Source organism: Mytilus edulis, chromosome 14, assembly GCF_963676685.1.
Source record: "Mytilus edulis chromosome 14, xbMytEdul2.2, whole genome shotgun sequence".
Taxonomy (NCBI): domain Eukaryota; kingdom Metazoa; phylum Mollusca; class Bivalvia; order Mytilida; family Mytilidae; genus Mytilus; species Mytilus edulis.
In genome coordinates, this window is record NC_092357.1 from 21,749,388 (window position 1) to 21,767,963 (window position 18,576).

The window sequence follows — 18,576 nt, forward strand, 5'->3', positions numbered from 1 at the left end:
GATGTTAGACCACATGTACAATAATCTGAGCTGGAAATAACAATCGGTGAGTAGGATTTAACAATATTTTAAAGCATGTATATCGAATAATCATGGATCCATAATTTTGAAGGGAAAATATGCACGTTTGTCAGCTGTTTGTTCTTACTACAGATATTGTGATACTCCGATAGGCTATGAATAGACGTTCTTTATCACCACATTCATGTATATTTGCATGTTCCAGGGCGAATATAGGCTTTGAGCTTGTTAAATTTGTGCATTATTGAAAGTCAATCACAAAGGACACTGTTCCCCTCCCCCTTTTATCATGGGTATGTCATTTAATCCATTATTTATTTTGCATACATCACCCTGAGTGGAATGGAAAAAAGGTCACTTTTGATCTTCATCCTCTTACTGTTATACTCTAACATGTGGGGCATTGGTAAACGTTTATTGATCGGGATGGCCTTTTAAGTATTTCTGATGGACATTACTCGCTATAAATATCGATCATCTATTATTTTCCAAAAGTGTCTAAGAAATTGCTGATTTGATAAAGTTGCAATAAAATTAACGGTACCAATTTGCTTGCACCAGATGCGCATTTCGACAATACATGTCTCTTCAGTGATGCTCGTGGCCAAAATATTTGAAATCCAAAGCTTATTTAAAGATGAAGAGCTATAATCCAAAAGGTCCAAAAGGTATAGCCAAATTCGTAGAAGGAATCAGAGCTTTGCATGAGGGAGATACATTCCTAAATTTATAATAATTTTTATCATTTTGTAACAGCAAATTTTAATAACACAAAAAATCCGTGTTTTCATGCCAGTACTGGTACTGGCTACTGGGCTGGTGATACCCTCGGGGACTAATAGTCCACCAGCAGAGGCATCAAATTAGGTAGTTAAAAATGCGATTTCCCTTTTAATCGATACTTCTAAGGGGTAAACCTCTTTTCAATAATAATTGATCGACACTGATTTTCAAATTTGAACGAGACATTGATGATTTAAAGCTATACTATGAATTTCATTAAAATCTGGTAAGAATTGTACATATTAGGCAATTTTCTATATAGTAAATGTTACCGAGGGGCATAACTCTGTTACGAATAATTGATTGGTACTGATTTCGAACTCGTCAAAGACTTTGTTGATATAAACCTATAGTATAAGTTTAATTAAATTCTGGCGTGAATTGTTTACATGAGAACGCTTCCAATCACCGCCGTCATTTATTAGATTTAATTTTGGTCAACATAATCTGTACGATAATTAAAGTTTGAAGTTGGATTCATAACAAACTGCACATATACATATTATAGTTAATTGCTATTAATAAGTATTGCAATATGCATTGTGTTTAAATGCAATATCAGTATTTAGTTCTATTTTAATCTTTAATCAATTTTAATTCCATCTTACTTTTGAGATATAGTTTTTCATATGTGACGTAATTTTTCTGCTGTTTCAGAAATTTTTAATGCCTTTTCACCATCGTATGTGACGTAATTTTTAATGCCTTTTCACCGTCGTATGTGACGTCATTTTCATAATTTCCTGCGTTGAGGCCTGGACTGAGTCGGGTGTGTCTATTCTGTGTTGGTCATTCATTATGTATTCGTGTTTGTTTTATGTAATGAGTTAATACTTCAGTTTCATTATGTATATCTGTTATATTCATTTGATAAAATTTACTGTTTGCAATAGCATTAATTGTTCTAAATAATTAGGATGTTCTTATCCCAAGCATACAAACTTAGCCGTATTTGACACAACCTTTTTCAACTTTTGATCTTCAGTGCTGTACAACTTTGTACTTTTTTTCGCTTTCGATCTTTTATATCTGGGCGTCACTGGTGAGTCTTGTGTGGACGACGAGCGTTTTAGGCGTATTAAATTTTAAACCTGATGCTTTTTGTTATTCATTAATCATGTGTTTCTTTGTCTAATACGTTTTCCTATTTATTTGTATTGTAGTCCTGTAATATTATGTTGTCATTTCTATGTTATATTTAACATTGCCATTAAAGTGCGAGGTTTGGCATGCCACAAAACCAGGTTCAACCCACCATTTTTTCCTTTAAAAATGTCCTGTACCAAGTCAGGAATATGGCCATTGTTATAGTATAGTTCGTTTCTGTGTGTGTTACAATTTAACGTTGCGTCGTTTGTTTTCTCTTATTTTTGAGTGTAAATTGACATTGAAATAAGACATGTCACGGTACTTGTCTATCCCAAATTCATGTATTTGGTTTTGATGTTATATTTGTTATTCTCGTGGGATTTTGTCTGATGCTTGGTCCGTTTCTGTGTGTGTTAGTTACATTGTAGTGTTGTGTCGTTGTTCTCCTCTTATATTTATACGTTTCCGTCAGTTTTAGTTTGTTACCCCGATTTTGTTTTTTGTCCATGGATTTATGAGTTTGAACAGCGGTATACTACTGTTGCCTTTATTTATCTCTCAATATATTAAAGATTTCAAGTTTTTCAAGCTACATTTTGTAAATTATCGGCACTCTTGTTGGAAACTCGTTCTTAATGTTTCTGGTTTAAACCAATGGTATCATTTTCATTAAAATGAAGCAAGAACTATAATATAGCTAGAATAATACACGTGCGAGCACAAACGATTTTATTTCATATACAAACGATGCATGTTCCATATACTTAATACTTCCAAGGGACATAGCTGTTTTAAATAATAGTTCATCAGCACTAGTTTTAAATAGTTATCAAAAGTACCAGGATTATAATTTTATACGCCAGACGCGCGTTTCGTCTACATAAGACTCATCAGTGACGCTCAGATCAAAATAGCTAAAAAGCCAAATAAATACAAAGTTGAAGAGCACTGAGGACCCAAAATTCCAAAAAAAATGTGCCAAATACGGCTAAGGTAATCTACTCCTGGGGTAAGAAAATCCTTAGTTTTTCGTAAAACTCATCCAAGATATTGGTGATACATACCAATGCAATAAGTTTCATAAAATCTTGTAGTAACTGTACACGCCAAAGGAGTATCTAGACAGGAAAGACGGTATAAACAATGCTTTGCACGGGGGATTGTAAAATTAGAAAATACTTTTATGCAAGTGAATTTTGATGTTATCAACATTACAGTGCTTATGTTTTAGTGTAAAATCTAATACATATTTGAAAGGTTTATCACAAAAATGGTAAAACATACAAGGCGATATAGTGATGTTTTGTAATATCTAAACTTGAACATAAAATTCTGGAGGACTAATTTAAATAACGCTGATGATTAAAATGGACCGATTATTTTTAACAGCCTGTATTAATAAATCTTGGATAAACGGTACAGGTTTTTCATGCTACTCATGTCACAGGTTGAACGAAAATTTCTTTCCTTTCATCTCTAACAGTCTATTACATATAAAATTAGTTACGTATTTATTCAAATCGTTTTTAGTGAAACATTGAAACATGTTAAAAGTGTCTTTAAACCAACTCTTAATATGATGTAACTATCTCCTTTATGTCTTTTTATATGATTGTTGATCATAACTTTCAACTTGTACTTCATTTACAAGTCCTTAGCACAAAGTCACAATTTTTGTTTATTTAATATAAAATAACAAATTTTTAGGCAATAAATAAATAAATTATAAAACATGTAATTATGCATTGACATTTTTTGTATTACTTTTTGGTTTTCTATATTCCATAGGTTTATAATTTGGTACTAGGGAAGGTTCATTGGAGTCTGTAGATGTTTTTCCAGAATTACCATCAGGTTCCTTGTTAGCTCCAACAGTTGTTTTAAATGGCTGTCGTGGTTGAAATTTTCCTGATTTAGTGACAAAATCTGTTTCACCCTCTTGAGTCAAAGATGAAGGTGATTTGTTGGCACCTTTGAATTTTGTGGCTTCTACTCCACTTCTTCCTGGAGGACGCAATGGCGTTTTATTAAATTTTGTATCCATTTTTGTACCTTCAGGTTCAGATTTTGTAAAATTTGTCTTCGGTTTAGCATTTGGTTTTGGTCGGTCGTTGTTAACATTGACCTTAGTTTTTGGAACGCTATCGGCAGGTTTGCTTGAACCTCCAGTATTACCACTCAGAGCAGCAATTCTGTCTTTGATAGAGGTGTCAGTCTTTTGTTCAGTTTTGTCTATATTGCTCTGTTTATGTTTTGGAGAAAGTAATATACTATCCTCGGATAATGAACTTTTTGGTTTCTTTAGATTATGATTCCTCTGTTGATTATTTAAAGGGTTTCGGTTATGTAAACAAGATTGTTCTGAATCATTTTTGCCACCTAGTTTCGACGGTTGTCGAGGTTCCGATGTTCTTATATGTCCATTCACAGTACGACTATCACTTTTGTTGCCAGAAGCAGGCTTTTGAAGATTTGATTTCAAATTTACATTTGTATGGCTATTTAAAGTAGGAAGAGAAATAAGATGCTTCGCGGAATTACTATTTTTATCACCGTTAGTAGTAATTGAAGATAAAGGTTTTCGAAGAGGAGGTTTTGATGGCCTTGAATGTGTCTCCTGTAACAGAACAAAATGTTGATATTATTCATAAGCAATGATGAATTCATTAACAATTAATATACTCGTTAATACCAGAACATTGTATATTCGGAACATTTTGCAATGTCATAATTCATGTACTTAACTATTAGCATGCAAATGTATTACCAATTGTCAAATAGCATATATAATCATGACCTGCATGCTCTAGAATTTTTGCATCAATTAACTGTGCAATTTTTGATAAAAACTCTCAGTAGGCATATCGTACAAAGATCGCATCTTAATTATACATAATAATTCTAAGCTGATGTGAACAACTCGTCAGGATGAAACGACCTGAACAATCAAATCACATCTCCATGTTTAAAGAAAAGGCCAAAATGTATGACATATAGTTTTTAAAAAATACCCAGCATAATGAACATGTAATATGGCTTTACTAGTTATACCTTACGCATTGCTAATGACTAATACAAATCAAGAGGCAAGTAACATTTGGATATTTAATTAATAACTAAATGGTCTAGGTTCTGTAGTTTGTTATTAAACATGAAAGTTAACCCGTACGTTTTACAATATTTCAAAATCAAAATGTACTAGATTTACAGGTACTACCTGAATGTCGCCTGTAACAAGTACTGTCATACATAATATGCATAACTGAATAATGTCAATGTTTACCGTTAGGACAATGTTAGATTGTTTCCGATCTGGCTATGAATCATTTGAATAGATATGATATGTCGGTAATATTCTATATTCATGAATACTAATGTCAAGCATTTCATTTATCTTTGCTCATCTTTAATAAAGACAGCAGAAGTATACCGCTCTTCAATAGTCATGAATCCATAGTCGAAAACTAATTCTATTTGGGTTTTGTTTATATTACAGAAATGAATATACACTTTTAGGTAATAACAAGCAATGCAATAATGTACATTCAGACTGACGTAAGTTAATGTGCCTACAAAAATATATTGTCAATAGTGCAATGTTCTACCTTTATCACTTCTCAGTAATTCACAATAAATAAAATTACATTCTGTCAACTTTAAATAATATTGTTGAAGTGATAATTTTTCGCTCAACTCTGAACATTTTTTAACAAAGTTAACATCTGCAATTTTCACGAAACAAATGACATCATTTGGATTTTTGGCTTTATTCAATTTATTAATGATCTGTAATCAGTAATCGTGCATAAATGTAAAAAGTTTTCATCTTTCGATCACAAGATAAGTATTCTTGGGTAACCATTCATCTTCAACTTCGTACATCATTATGCCTTCTTTACTCTTTCAACTCGAGCGTTTATGATGAATCTTTTGTGGACGAAACCCGCGTGCGGTGAATAATTTTTGTAATCCAGGTATCTTTGAGGAGTTTATGAGTCTTGAAAAGGTAGCAAAACAATCAGTTTTCGGTAACAACTTTATGTTTATATGTCCACGTTTTAACTATAAAATAGTTAATTAAGAACAACATTCAAAGCTTAGAATCTTCAATTTAAGGGGAAAAAAGGATCTCTCTTGGAATATTAACTTGATCCAAGAGGTTTATCATACAGGAACTTGAATCCTATATGATGATGATTATGTTAGGGTTTTTTAAACAGCTAAAAAAACCTTTTAAATCGTTGAACATGTAACTAATAAAATAAATTTTTAAAATACATTTTGGGATTAGGGAAATATAATAATAGCAAGAACATGAAGAAAGTGAAGTTTTTTCAGAAAAAAATAAATTTGAAATATGAGATGCATCGGATGGCAATCGACATTATGCAAGTGTACGTAAATATGTATATGTATAAGACTCGGATTGATTTTGGAACATTGAAATACGAAATACAATGAAAAATTAAATAAAGTTTGTTCCGTCTTGTATCATTCGAGTAACAATTCAACTTGTAAACAGTCCCGGAACTTCTGTTGAATTCCTTTTTAAAACAGAAATAAGTTTATAGATGTATTGATGTTGATTTGTACAAGGTCGATTTCTATCCGAGGCAGCCCATATATTGACAGATTAGCATGCTGTTTATTGTAATTAAAGGACACAAGCACTAAACAAGTTTTGAGTACATCTCTTTCAAAAGTTTATGTGAAAAATAAATTTAGCAGTTCGACTTCGACCTTTCATACATATTTGATACAGATAAAAGGAAAATATATTTCTGAAGTATCAGTGCATCAACTAGTTTATGAGGAATGAATTCTTTAAAGAAAAATGTTAAATAAGTTGAAGAACATGTTGGTTTTTTCATACGAGAGTTAACGTTCTTTCAGAAGCATGCTACATTTTAGGTTTTGAGTTTTTTACATTTCTATTGTCAGATATCTTACAATATGAATAGTCCTAAAATTAATTATTAATAAATCAATTATCTAGTTAATCACGGGCCTACTATTGTTAGGCGAAACAAAGGTCAAAAGTCCACAGTCAACAAATAATGATCAGTTCTTCGGTTACGGTTGTGTACATTGCATGTATTTCTTCAATGAAAAGGATCTAGTACTATACTTTCAATATGACATTACTAAGCTACAAGCTTATCGGAGGTACATGTACTGTTGAATTTGCATTATTAAACTTCATGTTTCTTTTAAAGTGTAAACATGCCGATTTGGTAAAAAAAAACCTGGATACCTTCTCTGGGTCAACCGGCACATGTATAGTATAAAATTAACACGAAATGATAAAAATGGGTCTGTAACATTTTATGAGAATCAAATATTTTTGGGTCTTTTATGAAAATTTATAAAGCATGACATAATATTATCGATGTAATATGTCGTATCAAACTAAGATGGTCTAAAAATATACATGAAATTCTGAATATATAAAAATAAACTTGAAATTAGCCTTATATTTAAGGCTACACCTGTCCGGAATTTCGTAATATTAATTTAAATTGAAATGAAATATAACCAGATTCTCCGCAGGGCGCAGCTTTATACGACCGCAGAGGTCGAACCCTGAACGCTTGGGGCAAGTATGGACACAACATTCAAGCTGGATATAGCTTTGAATTTGGATTGTGATTAAAGAGTTGACACAGCATAGGTTTCTGACACAGAATGAATGTGGTATAATGAATAATAATTTTTGGCTTTTGAGTAATTCACTTTCCTGTTGAACATTAATCCTCTCAAAAGGAAATTTTCTTTTAAAGTTCTGAAATCTGAAATGGGAAAAATTGAACTCCCTCCCCAAATTTGTTTCACCTCCCCCTTTCTCTTATTCAAAAAATTATCACAATTCAAATTTCTAATGGAGTTTGCAACAATAACTACTCATTTAAATACATTATAAAGTATTAAAATATAAAATGTCATACAGTCATGGTTAACATTAATATTAATTAATAGTAACTTAAAAAAAATAAGGAATGTGTCCAAAGGGACACAGATGATGCCCCCGCTAGCATATAACGTTATAAAGGGACATAACTCAAGAACTGTAAATTGAAGCTGCCAAAAATTGAACTTAAACTGAGTTTATCATTATGCACATTTCATTAAATTTAGTTGAGACAAACTTTAGTTAAGAGAACAGAAACGAAAAAATTCTTCAATTTTTCAAATTGTAAAGGGCATAACCCTAGATTGGTAATCAAAGTGCTTGTAATCACTGAATGGTAAAGATTGCTTTAATTTATCAGTTAATAGTAAAAGTGAATATTGCATTGTATATTGTATATATTCTAGCATTGATTTAAGTTGATTCAACTATTGGTCTGGACAAAGAAAGATAACTTCAATTTTCAAAGAAGATTTCATAAAGCATTGGTTTGAGGTGATTCAACAACCATTCTGGACAAAGAAAGATAACTCCAATTTATTGTTTTGAAACTACAAAAATGCTTGTTTTTGGCTCCTTTATTCCTAGACTGTTTGCTCCATAACCCTTAAAATATATCCCAACCTTCTACTTATGGTATTAAACATTGTGGTACAATTTCAGAACAACTGAAATACAGGATCTGCGTACCCTTCCGGAGCACCTTGTATCACCCTTAGTGGGATTCGTGTTGCATTGTCTTTAGATTTCTTTGTTGTGTATTAGATTTTATTATTAGTCTGTTTGTCATCGTCTTTTTCTTTTTCAGTCATGGCGCTGCTAGTTTATTTTTTATCTATGAATTTGACTGTCCCTCTGGTATCTTTTGCCCCTCTTTTGTTATTGTGTCTATACAGTGACTTTATGGACAATGGTCACTGACTAGAGTTAGTAAGTTATAACTGTGTTTATACAGTGACTAGATGGACAATGGTCACCGACCAGTACTATTACCTGAATAGATCTTCCTTTTAATGGAATTTTATGTCTTCCACCAGAGTTACCTCCCCTCCTATGTATGTAAATTCCACAAATAACAGCTATTATCACGATGGCAACCGATACTCCTATTAGTATCTCAGTAGTACCATCTACAAGGAAACAATAATACAATAGATATTCTATAGATATAAAAAGATGTTGTATGAGTGCCAATGAGACAAGTCTCCATTCAAGTCACAATTTATAAAAGCAAACCATTATAGGTCAAAGTACATGGAGCCTTGACTCACATCGAACAGAAAGCTATAAAGGGGTCCCAAATGTAAAACCATTCAAACGGGAAAAATTCATGTATCAAATCTATTTTCAATTTTTAATGCCATTTCAATCTTTCTTAGCCGGTAGTCCGTTCGCTTCCATTGTAAACATTGTGAGTAAAACATTTTGCACCATAATTTTCAAATTCTCTGCTCAAATTGATAATACAAAAGGGTTTATGTGTAGGTAGGAAAGTCTTTATTCATATCAAACATACCTGATTCCGTTGGAAGTCTATTTGGATCTGGAACGCTAAAGTATGCAGAACATGTATTACAACAATGACTCAGCTCTTCTTTTTGGTAGTAAGGACAGGCTGTTTTATTACAAAGTGATGTAGGTATTCTGTCTCCGTAAAAGCACCCTAGGTAAAAACAAACACATATTATATGTTAGACATATAAATATTAATGTTACTAAACGAGTTCAAACAATGATGTTTTACTTCGGCTAACCTGAGTTATAATTTTGTCAGTATAATTCAGACCAGGGTTATAATAGTGCAAGTTAAATTTGGTAGGATTTGAAAGGCATTGTTGCTATTCAGGAAATCACGACAGTCAGAAAAAACAGGCCTAATATATTGTAGTCCTTCTGTTATTGATTATGTAATTTCAAATATGGTCTGAGGACTCGCCAACTATTCTTTCTACTGATTCACGAATGACAAATCAATTTGGCCCTTAATCTTACAAGAAATGCTAGCCTTGTTATTACCTATTGCTAATACTTGCTTCTTATTTCTAATAATAAAAACACAATTATAATAGTAAACTGGGAAGTAAATTCTAAATAAAGGCAACAGTAGTATACCGTTTTTCGTAAGTCATAAATCGATTGGGAAAAACAAATTCGAGTTTCAAACTAAAACCGAGGGAAATACATTCACTATAAGAGGAAAACAACAGAAACACTGAAGTGTTATTATTCAAAGCATTCAGTTTTTGTAATGGTCTACAGAGCATGATTATTATTAAAGTATGTTGACGAAATTTGGTATGAAATCTTGGCATGTTAGTTATTAATACCCGTAGTGATATCACCCTTAACACATGCTTTTTTTCCCTGAAATAAAAAAAAATGAAGCTTATTGTTTGATAATCTTTTGAAATAATTGGGCATTAGATTGAAATGTATGTCACTGACGGACATGTTTATTTCTAGTTTTGAATATTGCACTTAAGAATCAGAACGAAATTATTTAAACAGTGTATAGTTTTGTTTTCAATTTACAACAATATTTTTCAGTGCATTTAAATTTGTACTAATATTATTATTCCATGCTATTGTTCATGATTGCCATAAACTATCATATTCAAAATAATACACACATTGTGTCAAACCGTAAAAGACTGTTGGCATATTTAAAAAAAATCTTTCATAATATAAATTGAAGTTAAATTTTGTTTTCTATATATTGATACACATTTAATATATGTACAGCAACATTCTAGGAGGCAATAATTTTAACTGCCGTTGTAAATTTTAATCATTAAAACTTTCATAAACAAAAAGCTAGAATGACAACGTAGTATTATTTTTTTTTAAGCAAAAAATACTGTAGCGCTTTTCACAAAAAATATTAAGTGTAAAATTAATCTTACGATAAAAATATTAAGTTGAATCGTGAACGAATATATTAGATTTTAGATAATTTTTACACTAAGATTTTGTATGCAAAAAATACTGAAGTTTAAGAAAACTTGTAAAATTCGCAAGGTAAGTGAAGTAATCATTTACAAGGGGGAAAGATATATTAAAGACAAAAATACTAGAATCAAGAGGCTTTTGTATTTAAAAAAAAATAACAATCTGAATGTTATATACATGGCCCGATGGACAAGAAAGATATTATAAAACGTCCATTGACATTCTCTTCTTTAGTTACAAGCACAAAACAGATACATTATATGTTCTTTTCGTTTATTTTATGATGGTATGAAACTAAACCCCTAACGTGAGGGATTGCGCATGATTGTTACCTTTATTTCTTTTGTTAAATATTTTGACTTTTGACTCTGACTTATTTATTTTTTTTGAGTATTGCTGTGTGTTTATATATTCTACATTGGCTAGATGTAAAGTGTTAAGGTTGAGATCTCACAAAACATGTTTAATCCTGCTGCCTGTTCCAGTCAGGAGCCTCTGGCTTTTGTTATTTTTGTATGTTTTTTTTTAAATTTTAGATTATTTATATGTTTTAGAGTTCAGTATGGCAATTTATTTAGTAGCCAGCTCATGCCCAACTCCGAGTGATGATTTTCTCGCTGCGTTAAAGGTCCATTAGTTGCCTTTGGCTGTTATCTGCACTTTGGTGGGATTGTTTTCTCTTTGACAAATTCCCTGTTTCAATTCTCAATTTGAATCGAAAAATGTTATTCTATGATGATACGATTAATTACTTGTCAGAGTGCCAAGTTTTTTATTGTTTTATATGTCATTTGTTCAAATGCAAGTTTGCATTAAATATGTTTGATGTCCGATTGTTGAGTGTGTGTATAATGAAAACAAAAATCATAAATACCAAAAGATGTATAGCAAGATTATAGTATTTGCCATGCATAGTAGAATATTAGACCACAAGATAATACACCTAATGCAAAAATGTCTACTTTATCATACCCGCCAACTGTCACTATTTGCGGGGGATTTCCCCCATGGAGAAACCAAAAAACCACATGAGAATATCTGTGAAGGCCCCCTCGAAGGTTTTGTAGGACTATAAGAACTGTCTTTCACGTAAAACCCCAATGGGCATTTTGAAAAGTTGGCAGGTATGACTTTATTCTGTCTTAAAGCTATCCCTTCCTCTATATCATGAATATCTTTTGCATTGAAATAAAACGGCCAATGTATATCCCAATGCTTTATGATTAATCCATTCAAGAATGATCAGAAATTTATACACTCTAGACGACAACACTTCGATGAGACCCCCAAAACGGAACTTGAAGTTAATGTCCACATTTCCCTATTTTCCAGAGACAGCAGACACGTTCTCCTTCTTTTGAAAACACGTTGTATATTTCAATTGACTCTTGTTGTCGTAAACAGGGCTATAATTTGATACATCTGTAGCAAAAAAGGATTGTGATGTATCATATGCAAAGCAAAGTAATATATTTCAGTAAAAGTTTTAAACCCTTGAAAGGTGTTGTTGTTAGCAAGTAATTAATAGTTTTAACAGTGGTTCGTCTATACCTAGGGCGCCTTCCTGAAATGGTATCTGAAAAGTACATATTCATTTAAAACAGATAAATTTCTTAAAACAATTTGGAAGGTTCTCGTTATTTGTTTCCATTTTATCCCGTTATCCGTCGAAAAAAAAATTAATGTAGGTCTATAGTTTCGCTGGTAAGAAAAAAAAAACTCAATAGAAAATTGATAGCGCCTTTGAAAAGTTATGATAATGCAATCTTCTGTTATTTTACCTGTAACTCCGGATGACACTTTAGCACATGATGCACAGCATGATTGTCCAATTCTATCTCTGTAGCATTCCGTTTTGTCTTTTGCCACAATTTGTGTACATGTGTTACCACGATTATCCATAGAGCCAACATAATCACCGTGAGCACACTTTGCTGTAATTATACAAATATGTATTTTCAAATCCAGGAAATTTGATTAGATTTTAATGGACCGAAATATAAAAGTGCTTAATATTCTCATAAGTTATATACCGGAAGGGGATAATTTATGAGTAGTTTTTCGTTACATATCTATATTGTTTTTATGATGACATAAAATAACCATTCGTATGTTTAATGTATGTTCGATAATAGCGCCTGATATCTACCAAGGTACAAATATATATGCTATATTACGTTTGATGCCCTCTTCCAGATTTCTTTCTATCAGGTTAACTAAATGAGTTTAAGTTAATGACTTATGTTTAACTAATTGTGTTAGTATACATCCTATTAATTATCATAGTGTCCGTCTTGATGAGAGGTTGATATGAGTGAACTACTAGAATTAAAAAGCAATGATTTCAGCAATATTTATACAGATATCGTTAATTGTACTGTAATTTTTTTTTTCTTAAAATGTCCTGTACCCAGACAGGAAAATTGTCAATGTTATATTATAGTCCGTTTCTGTTTGTGTGACATTTTAGTGTTGTGTTTCTGTTGTTTAATAGTTATCTTACATTTGATATGTTTCCCTCAGTTTTAATTTGTAACCAGAATTTGTTTTTCTCACAATCGATTTATGACTTTTAAACATCGATATACTTGTATTCCCTTCACTTGACATACTTTTGTGTAAGTATACATCCTGTTAATTATCATATTGTCTCTCTTGGTTAAAGGTTGATATGAGTGAACTACTAGAATTAAAAAGCAATGAGTTCAGTAATATTTTATACAGTTATCGTTACTTGTACTGTTACTTTTTTTTTTATTTATTTTCTTAAAATGTCCTGTACCAAGGCAGGAAAATGGCCATTGTTATATTATTGTTCGTTTCTCTGTGTGTGTTACATATTAGTGTTGTGTCTCTGTTGTGTCGTAGTTCTCTTATATTTGATGTGTTTCCCTCAGTTTTAGTTTCTAACCAGGATTTGTTTTATTCTCAATCGATTCATGAATTTGGAACAGCGATATACTACTGTTGCCTTTATTTATTTGTAAACGTACCAGGCGTGGAAGCTGCGCCGCTTGAGTAAGTACATACACCATTTATACACCACTGTAAAGAATAACAGAATACATATATAACAATGTAAACAATGTGTCCATAGAACACGGATGCCCCAATCGCACTATCATTTGTTATGTTCATTGGTTTGTGCAAATTGAGGTCAAAACTGTAATTTGGCATTAAGATTAGAAAGATCATGTCATAGGAAACATGTGTACCTCGACCAAAAACTTTAATCTGAAGCAGGACAGACAGACGAACGGACGAAATAACAAACGAACGGACACACAGACCAGAAAACATAATGCCCATAAACGGGGCATACACATACCCCTAAAATGTGTGTACTTATATAAATTAGTAAAGATTATCCGGTTTTCTAAATATTGATATAGTAAAACATCATCGGCGAGTCACATGCGAACCTTTTTGGTTAGTGAGCGGCTGATATTTTACGTAATCTTTGTGACGAAAATCCGATTATCTGTTTATCATTCATTTATATGTCTTTTCTTCCTCCCCAAGACAGTTTTACGCTTGACGAAAGCAAGCTTTATAACGTCTCCTCACACATAGTGACGTCACTGATAATGCCTGCTCTCGTGTCAAAGCCGTGATACAAGAAATACGGAGCGCTTGAGCAGGGTGATAAAGGCGAAGGGAATGATTATAAGGAACCTTAGCAAACATGTGCTAATGCCGTTTGGAGTTAAAAAAAAAAGAGTATTAGATACCGAAGGCATAATCAAATTCATACATCAAAAAATAATTCACATACGACATACGAATCGTATACGCAGCACAACATAATTTCAACTACTCCTCCTTGTTAACTAAGGTTTTAGGAAATTGTGTGCTGTCTCACACAAATGAGTTTTGCGGTTGGTCGCAAACACTATACAACCCTTTCAAATCTTCTTTTGTGACTCTATTTTCATATTATTTAGTGTCACAAAGTTCATTAAAAAGAAACGTTCATCAATTTTATAAGATTATGCTTAGTTTAAACATTATTTTTACATGTTTGCTGGCACAAAGTGTTCCATCAGCAGGCACCATACTTTTACAACCTTGAGTTGTTATGTCACGACACCACATTAACCCACACATCTGTCTATAATCACCCTGGTATTGTTCCTACAAATACATAGAAACATTAACCCACATATCTGTCTATAATCACCCTGGTATTGTTCTTACAAATACATAAACACATTAACCCACACATCTGTCTATAATCACTCTGGTATTTTTCATACAAATCCATAAACGTCCCATCATTATACAAAATTGTAAGGTATTTAATCCAAAACTGAGTTTTATTGAAATGAAATTATCAAAACTTCTTATACAAAATATTTCAATAACTCGAATATAAAAATAACTATAAAAAACTTTAGGATAATTTATTCGTAAAGTGTTAACCTTCTCATTTCACTCATCGAAGATGTAAAACGTAAAAGAAATGCTAAACCCCTCTATCTTGAAACATGTTAAAAATATTGGCTCCTTTATAAACAGTCAATAGCAGTGGCGGATCCAGAAATTTTCATAAGTGGGGGCCCACTGACTGACCTAAGAGGGGGCCCGCTCCAGTCACGCTTCAGTGATTCCCTATATAAGCAGCCAATTTTTTTTCCAAAAATGGTGGGCCCGGGCCCCCTCCCCCTCCCTAATCCGCCTCTGAATAGAACTGAGGGCAGAAGGCCTATAAGTTTTGTCCATGTAATCATTTCTTTTATAATAATTATTTCTTTACTAAATTATATTTGTTTTTGTTTTTGCAACAAACTAAATATTTTTTATATGACAATAAAGATAATTATTATAATAACATTCTTGTTGATAAAGTAATGAAGAGTAGTCCTAGATTATTCATCAATAATAATATTTTCTATAAATCATTGCAGATGAACTGTCGTTTCTTACCCGACAAAGCGATGACTTGTCTCCATGTCTACTCTGGCATTGCTCGTCCGCTGTGTATAGCTGTCCTGGTAACTTCGCCAAATATGGCCTTATTTCATTAGGGTTGTAACTAGGTCCAAATGACGTTAAACAGTTTTTTCTATTCCTGTAATTTTTGAAGCTTAAAGGATTATATCTATGTAGAAAGTTCTCTGACATTACAAGCTTCAGTGAGTAAGTTATCCAATTCTACATATACGATATTTGTATAAATTGATAACTAGCACTTCAGGGTTTATTCTTTATTTCTTGTGATATTCTTTTTTAATTTGAGGATTTTCTCGAAAGAACATACATACAGTATACAGTACCAAGTCAGAAATATGGCAGTTGTTATCAAATAGTTCGTTTCTATGTTTGATGGCGTTTGTTTTTGTGTTTCCCTCGGTTTTAGTTTGTAGCCCAGATATGTTTTCTCTCAATCTATTTATGACTTTTGAAAATTTCTATCAGTGGTATACTTCTGTTGCCTTTATTTGTCTTTATTTATTAAGATGTGCCTTTCCTATCCGTAAAAGTTACATTTAAAAACTTAAATATTTTCTATCTAAAATCTCTGCAACATATAATCTCTTTATAATTCCTGGATGTGAGCTTCACCGCACGCAACACATGTTCTATTATAAGAAAATTAATTCCACAAAAGTAAAGTAATACTTTCCTTTTGTGGAATTAAAACTTTTACTTGTCGAAAAACAGTATCTAAAACTCAAGACAACATTACTGTCAATGTTAAAATCTCACGGTTCCCATTATAAGACAAAGTGAAAACTAGTTGAAATAAAAATGTCACCTCCAGAAATGGAACAAAATTATTTTCAATTCTTATTTTTTTCCTCATCGCTAGATGCTAGGTTAATATATATCTTTGTCATATATTCACAAAATGAAACTTACGAATCAAGTCGTCGAATTGTTTGATGAAAGTAGTTTACAGAGCAAGATGAAAATCTCCAGGGGTTAGGATTACCCATACTTGGCATATTTGTGGCAGCCATTATAAAGAAATCATCCTTTTTACAGGAATTCCCCTGTCCGTCATGATTTGCACCAAGGCTACAATTATAAAAATACATATGTTTTTTATCATTACTATTGATGCCATCATGAAAATATAGCTCCAAAAATATTGCAAAGTGTTGAATGCTTTCAATCATCTTGAGGAATTCAAAAGCTTCAAAATGTTTCTTTTTTCGATTTACACATAAAATGAATGGATAACCACTGTCATGACTTGGTACAAGCATTATCTTGGAAGATAAATAGTATTGTATTAAACCTTGCTTTAAAACTAGCTAAACCTCTCATTTTGTATGACAGTTGCACAAAATTCTTTATGTTGACAACGATGTGTGAACAAAATAAACAGATATAATAGGTAAAAAAAGAATGCATACGTTCCTGTTTTTAAAGATTATCCCTGCAACCAAAACCAACATGTTTACCTGTGTCCAAGTTCATGAGCAGCAACTGTTATATTAAAGATAGCATATATCCTAGTTTTACGTATTATACCTACAACCAAAACCTCCCTTACATGTATTTACCTATGTCCAAGTTCATGAGCCGCCACTGTTATCATACTATAGTCTTCACTTTCTTCCATGATAGACTGACTAGAAGGTGAACATATTGCTCCGACATACGCATAACCTTAAATATGGACCACAACAAAAAATCATGTATTATCATCATTATAAAACAGTGAAATGATCGTATAAAAATGAAAAGGATCCAAGCCAGCAATAACAAAGAATGTCCATAGTACACGGATGCCACACTCCACTATTATTTTCTCTGTTTAGCGGACCGTGAAATTGGGGGGGGGGGATGGGGGTGTGTCAAAACTCTTATTTGGCACTAAATTTAAAAGATAATATCAAAGAGAAAATATGTACTAAGTTTTAAGTTGATTAGACTTTTAATTTCATCAAAAGCTACCTTGAACAAAACATTTTAACCTGAAGCTGGACACACGAAAGAACGGAGGGACGAACGAGTGAACAAACAGACGCGCAGACCGAATAACATAATGCCCCTAGGTTGGTCATTCAAAAACAAATTACATTGATAATGACGTATATAGTAGACACGGCAAAACAATACAGTAGACAGGGCAAAACAAATCTTAAGTCTAAAACACATAATGCAGCAGCTCAACCGATATTGAATTATGGTACTAACAGATCTAGAGAAAAGGGCATTTTCTAATTTAAAAAAATAGGTAGTATTTTTATAATGATACTAACGTGCAAATATTTCTATCAATGCGTAAATTTGATCTTTAAGAATGGTCTGTTTCATTGAAAAGAAAAAGCATGAATATTAAACCTCACGTACAGGTATGGCAAAAATTATAAAAGAAATTTAGACAAAAAACAAACTTTTTTATAACATGAATTTTAACTCATATTGGTTAGCAAATTTATAGTCAGACCTTTATATGAATGTGTTTTTTTTCTCATACTTAAATTACTGATTAAAATATTAAAACATTACTTACCTTCAAGGGATGAAGACTGACCACTAGACAAGCTATATCTGTTACAAAAAAAAAAAGAAAAAAAAAGTTGTTCATTATACAGGTTATACTCAAAAGAACTTGTTCATCATTACAACATGAACATTATATTGATGCTCTCATCAAGCAAAGCATTCGTTAAGATGGTTCAAACGCATAAGAAATTCAATGTGTATTACATAAAGCAATTCAAAACAAATATAGGATTGAACACATATTTTCCAGAGGTAATTGTTTGCAAATTTGATATCTTCTAAAAATGTGTTCAATCCTTATAGGTCCTGACCCACTCATTTACAATTTTTAGTTTGCTTTTTTTTCATTGGCTACTGTTCAACGA

General features: G+C 32.0%; 1 protein-coding gene across 6 annotated transcripts in view; it reads right to left on the bottom strand.

Annotated features, from left to right (window-relative positions):
- Positions 1-3,553: 3,553 nt before the first annotated feature.
- Positions 3,554-18,576, bottom strand: part of LOC139502805 (A disintegrin and metalloproteinase with thrombospondin motifs 6-like) — a 39,480-nt gene continuing 24,457 nt past the window's right edge. For 2 of the 6 annotated variants that reach the window (XM_071292383.1, XM_071292384.1), the window contains 11 exons: positions 18,219-18,256; positions 17,263-17,368; positions 16,613-16,771; positions 15,677-15,821; positions 14,768-14,884; positions 13,744-13,795; positions 12,532-12,684; positions 12,243-12,326; positions 9,318-9,464; positions 8,795-8,931; positions 3,554-4,510 (listed from right to left, as the gene is read on the bottom strand). In XM_071292383.1, the coding sequence (XP_071148484.1) occupies positions 3,632-4,510; positions 8,795-8,931; positions 9,318-9,464; positions 12,243-12,326; positions 12,532-12,684; positions 13,744-13,795; positions 14,768-14,884; positions 15,677-15,821; positions 16,613-16,771; positions 17,263-17,368; positions 18,219-18,256 (2,017 nt within the window). In that variant the 3' untranslated portion in view covers positions 3,554-3,631. Of the gene's footprint in view, positions 4,511-6,843; positions 6,857-8,794; positions 8,932-9,317; positions 9,465-12,242; positions 12,327-12,531; positions 12,685-13,743; positions 13,796-14,767; positions 14,885-15,676; positions 15,822-16,612; positions 16,772-17,262; positions 17,369-18,218; positions 18,257-18,576 lie in introns of all 6 variants that reach the window. The other 4 variants (XM_071292385.1, XM_071292386.1, XM_071292387.1 and 1 more) reach the window with 3 other exon arrangements.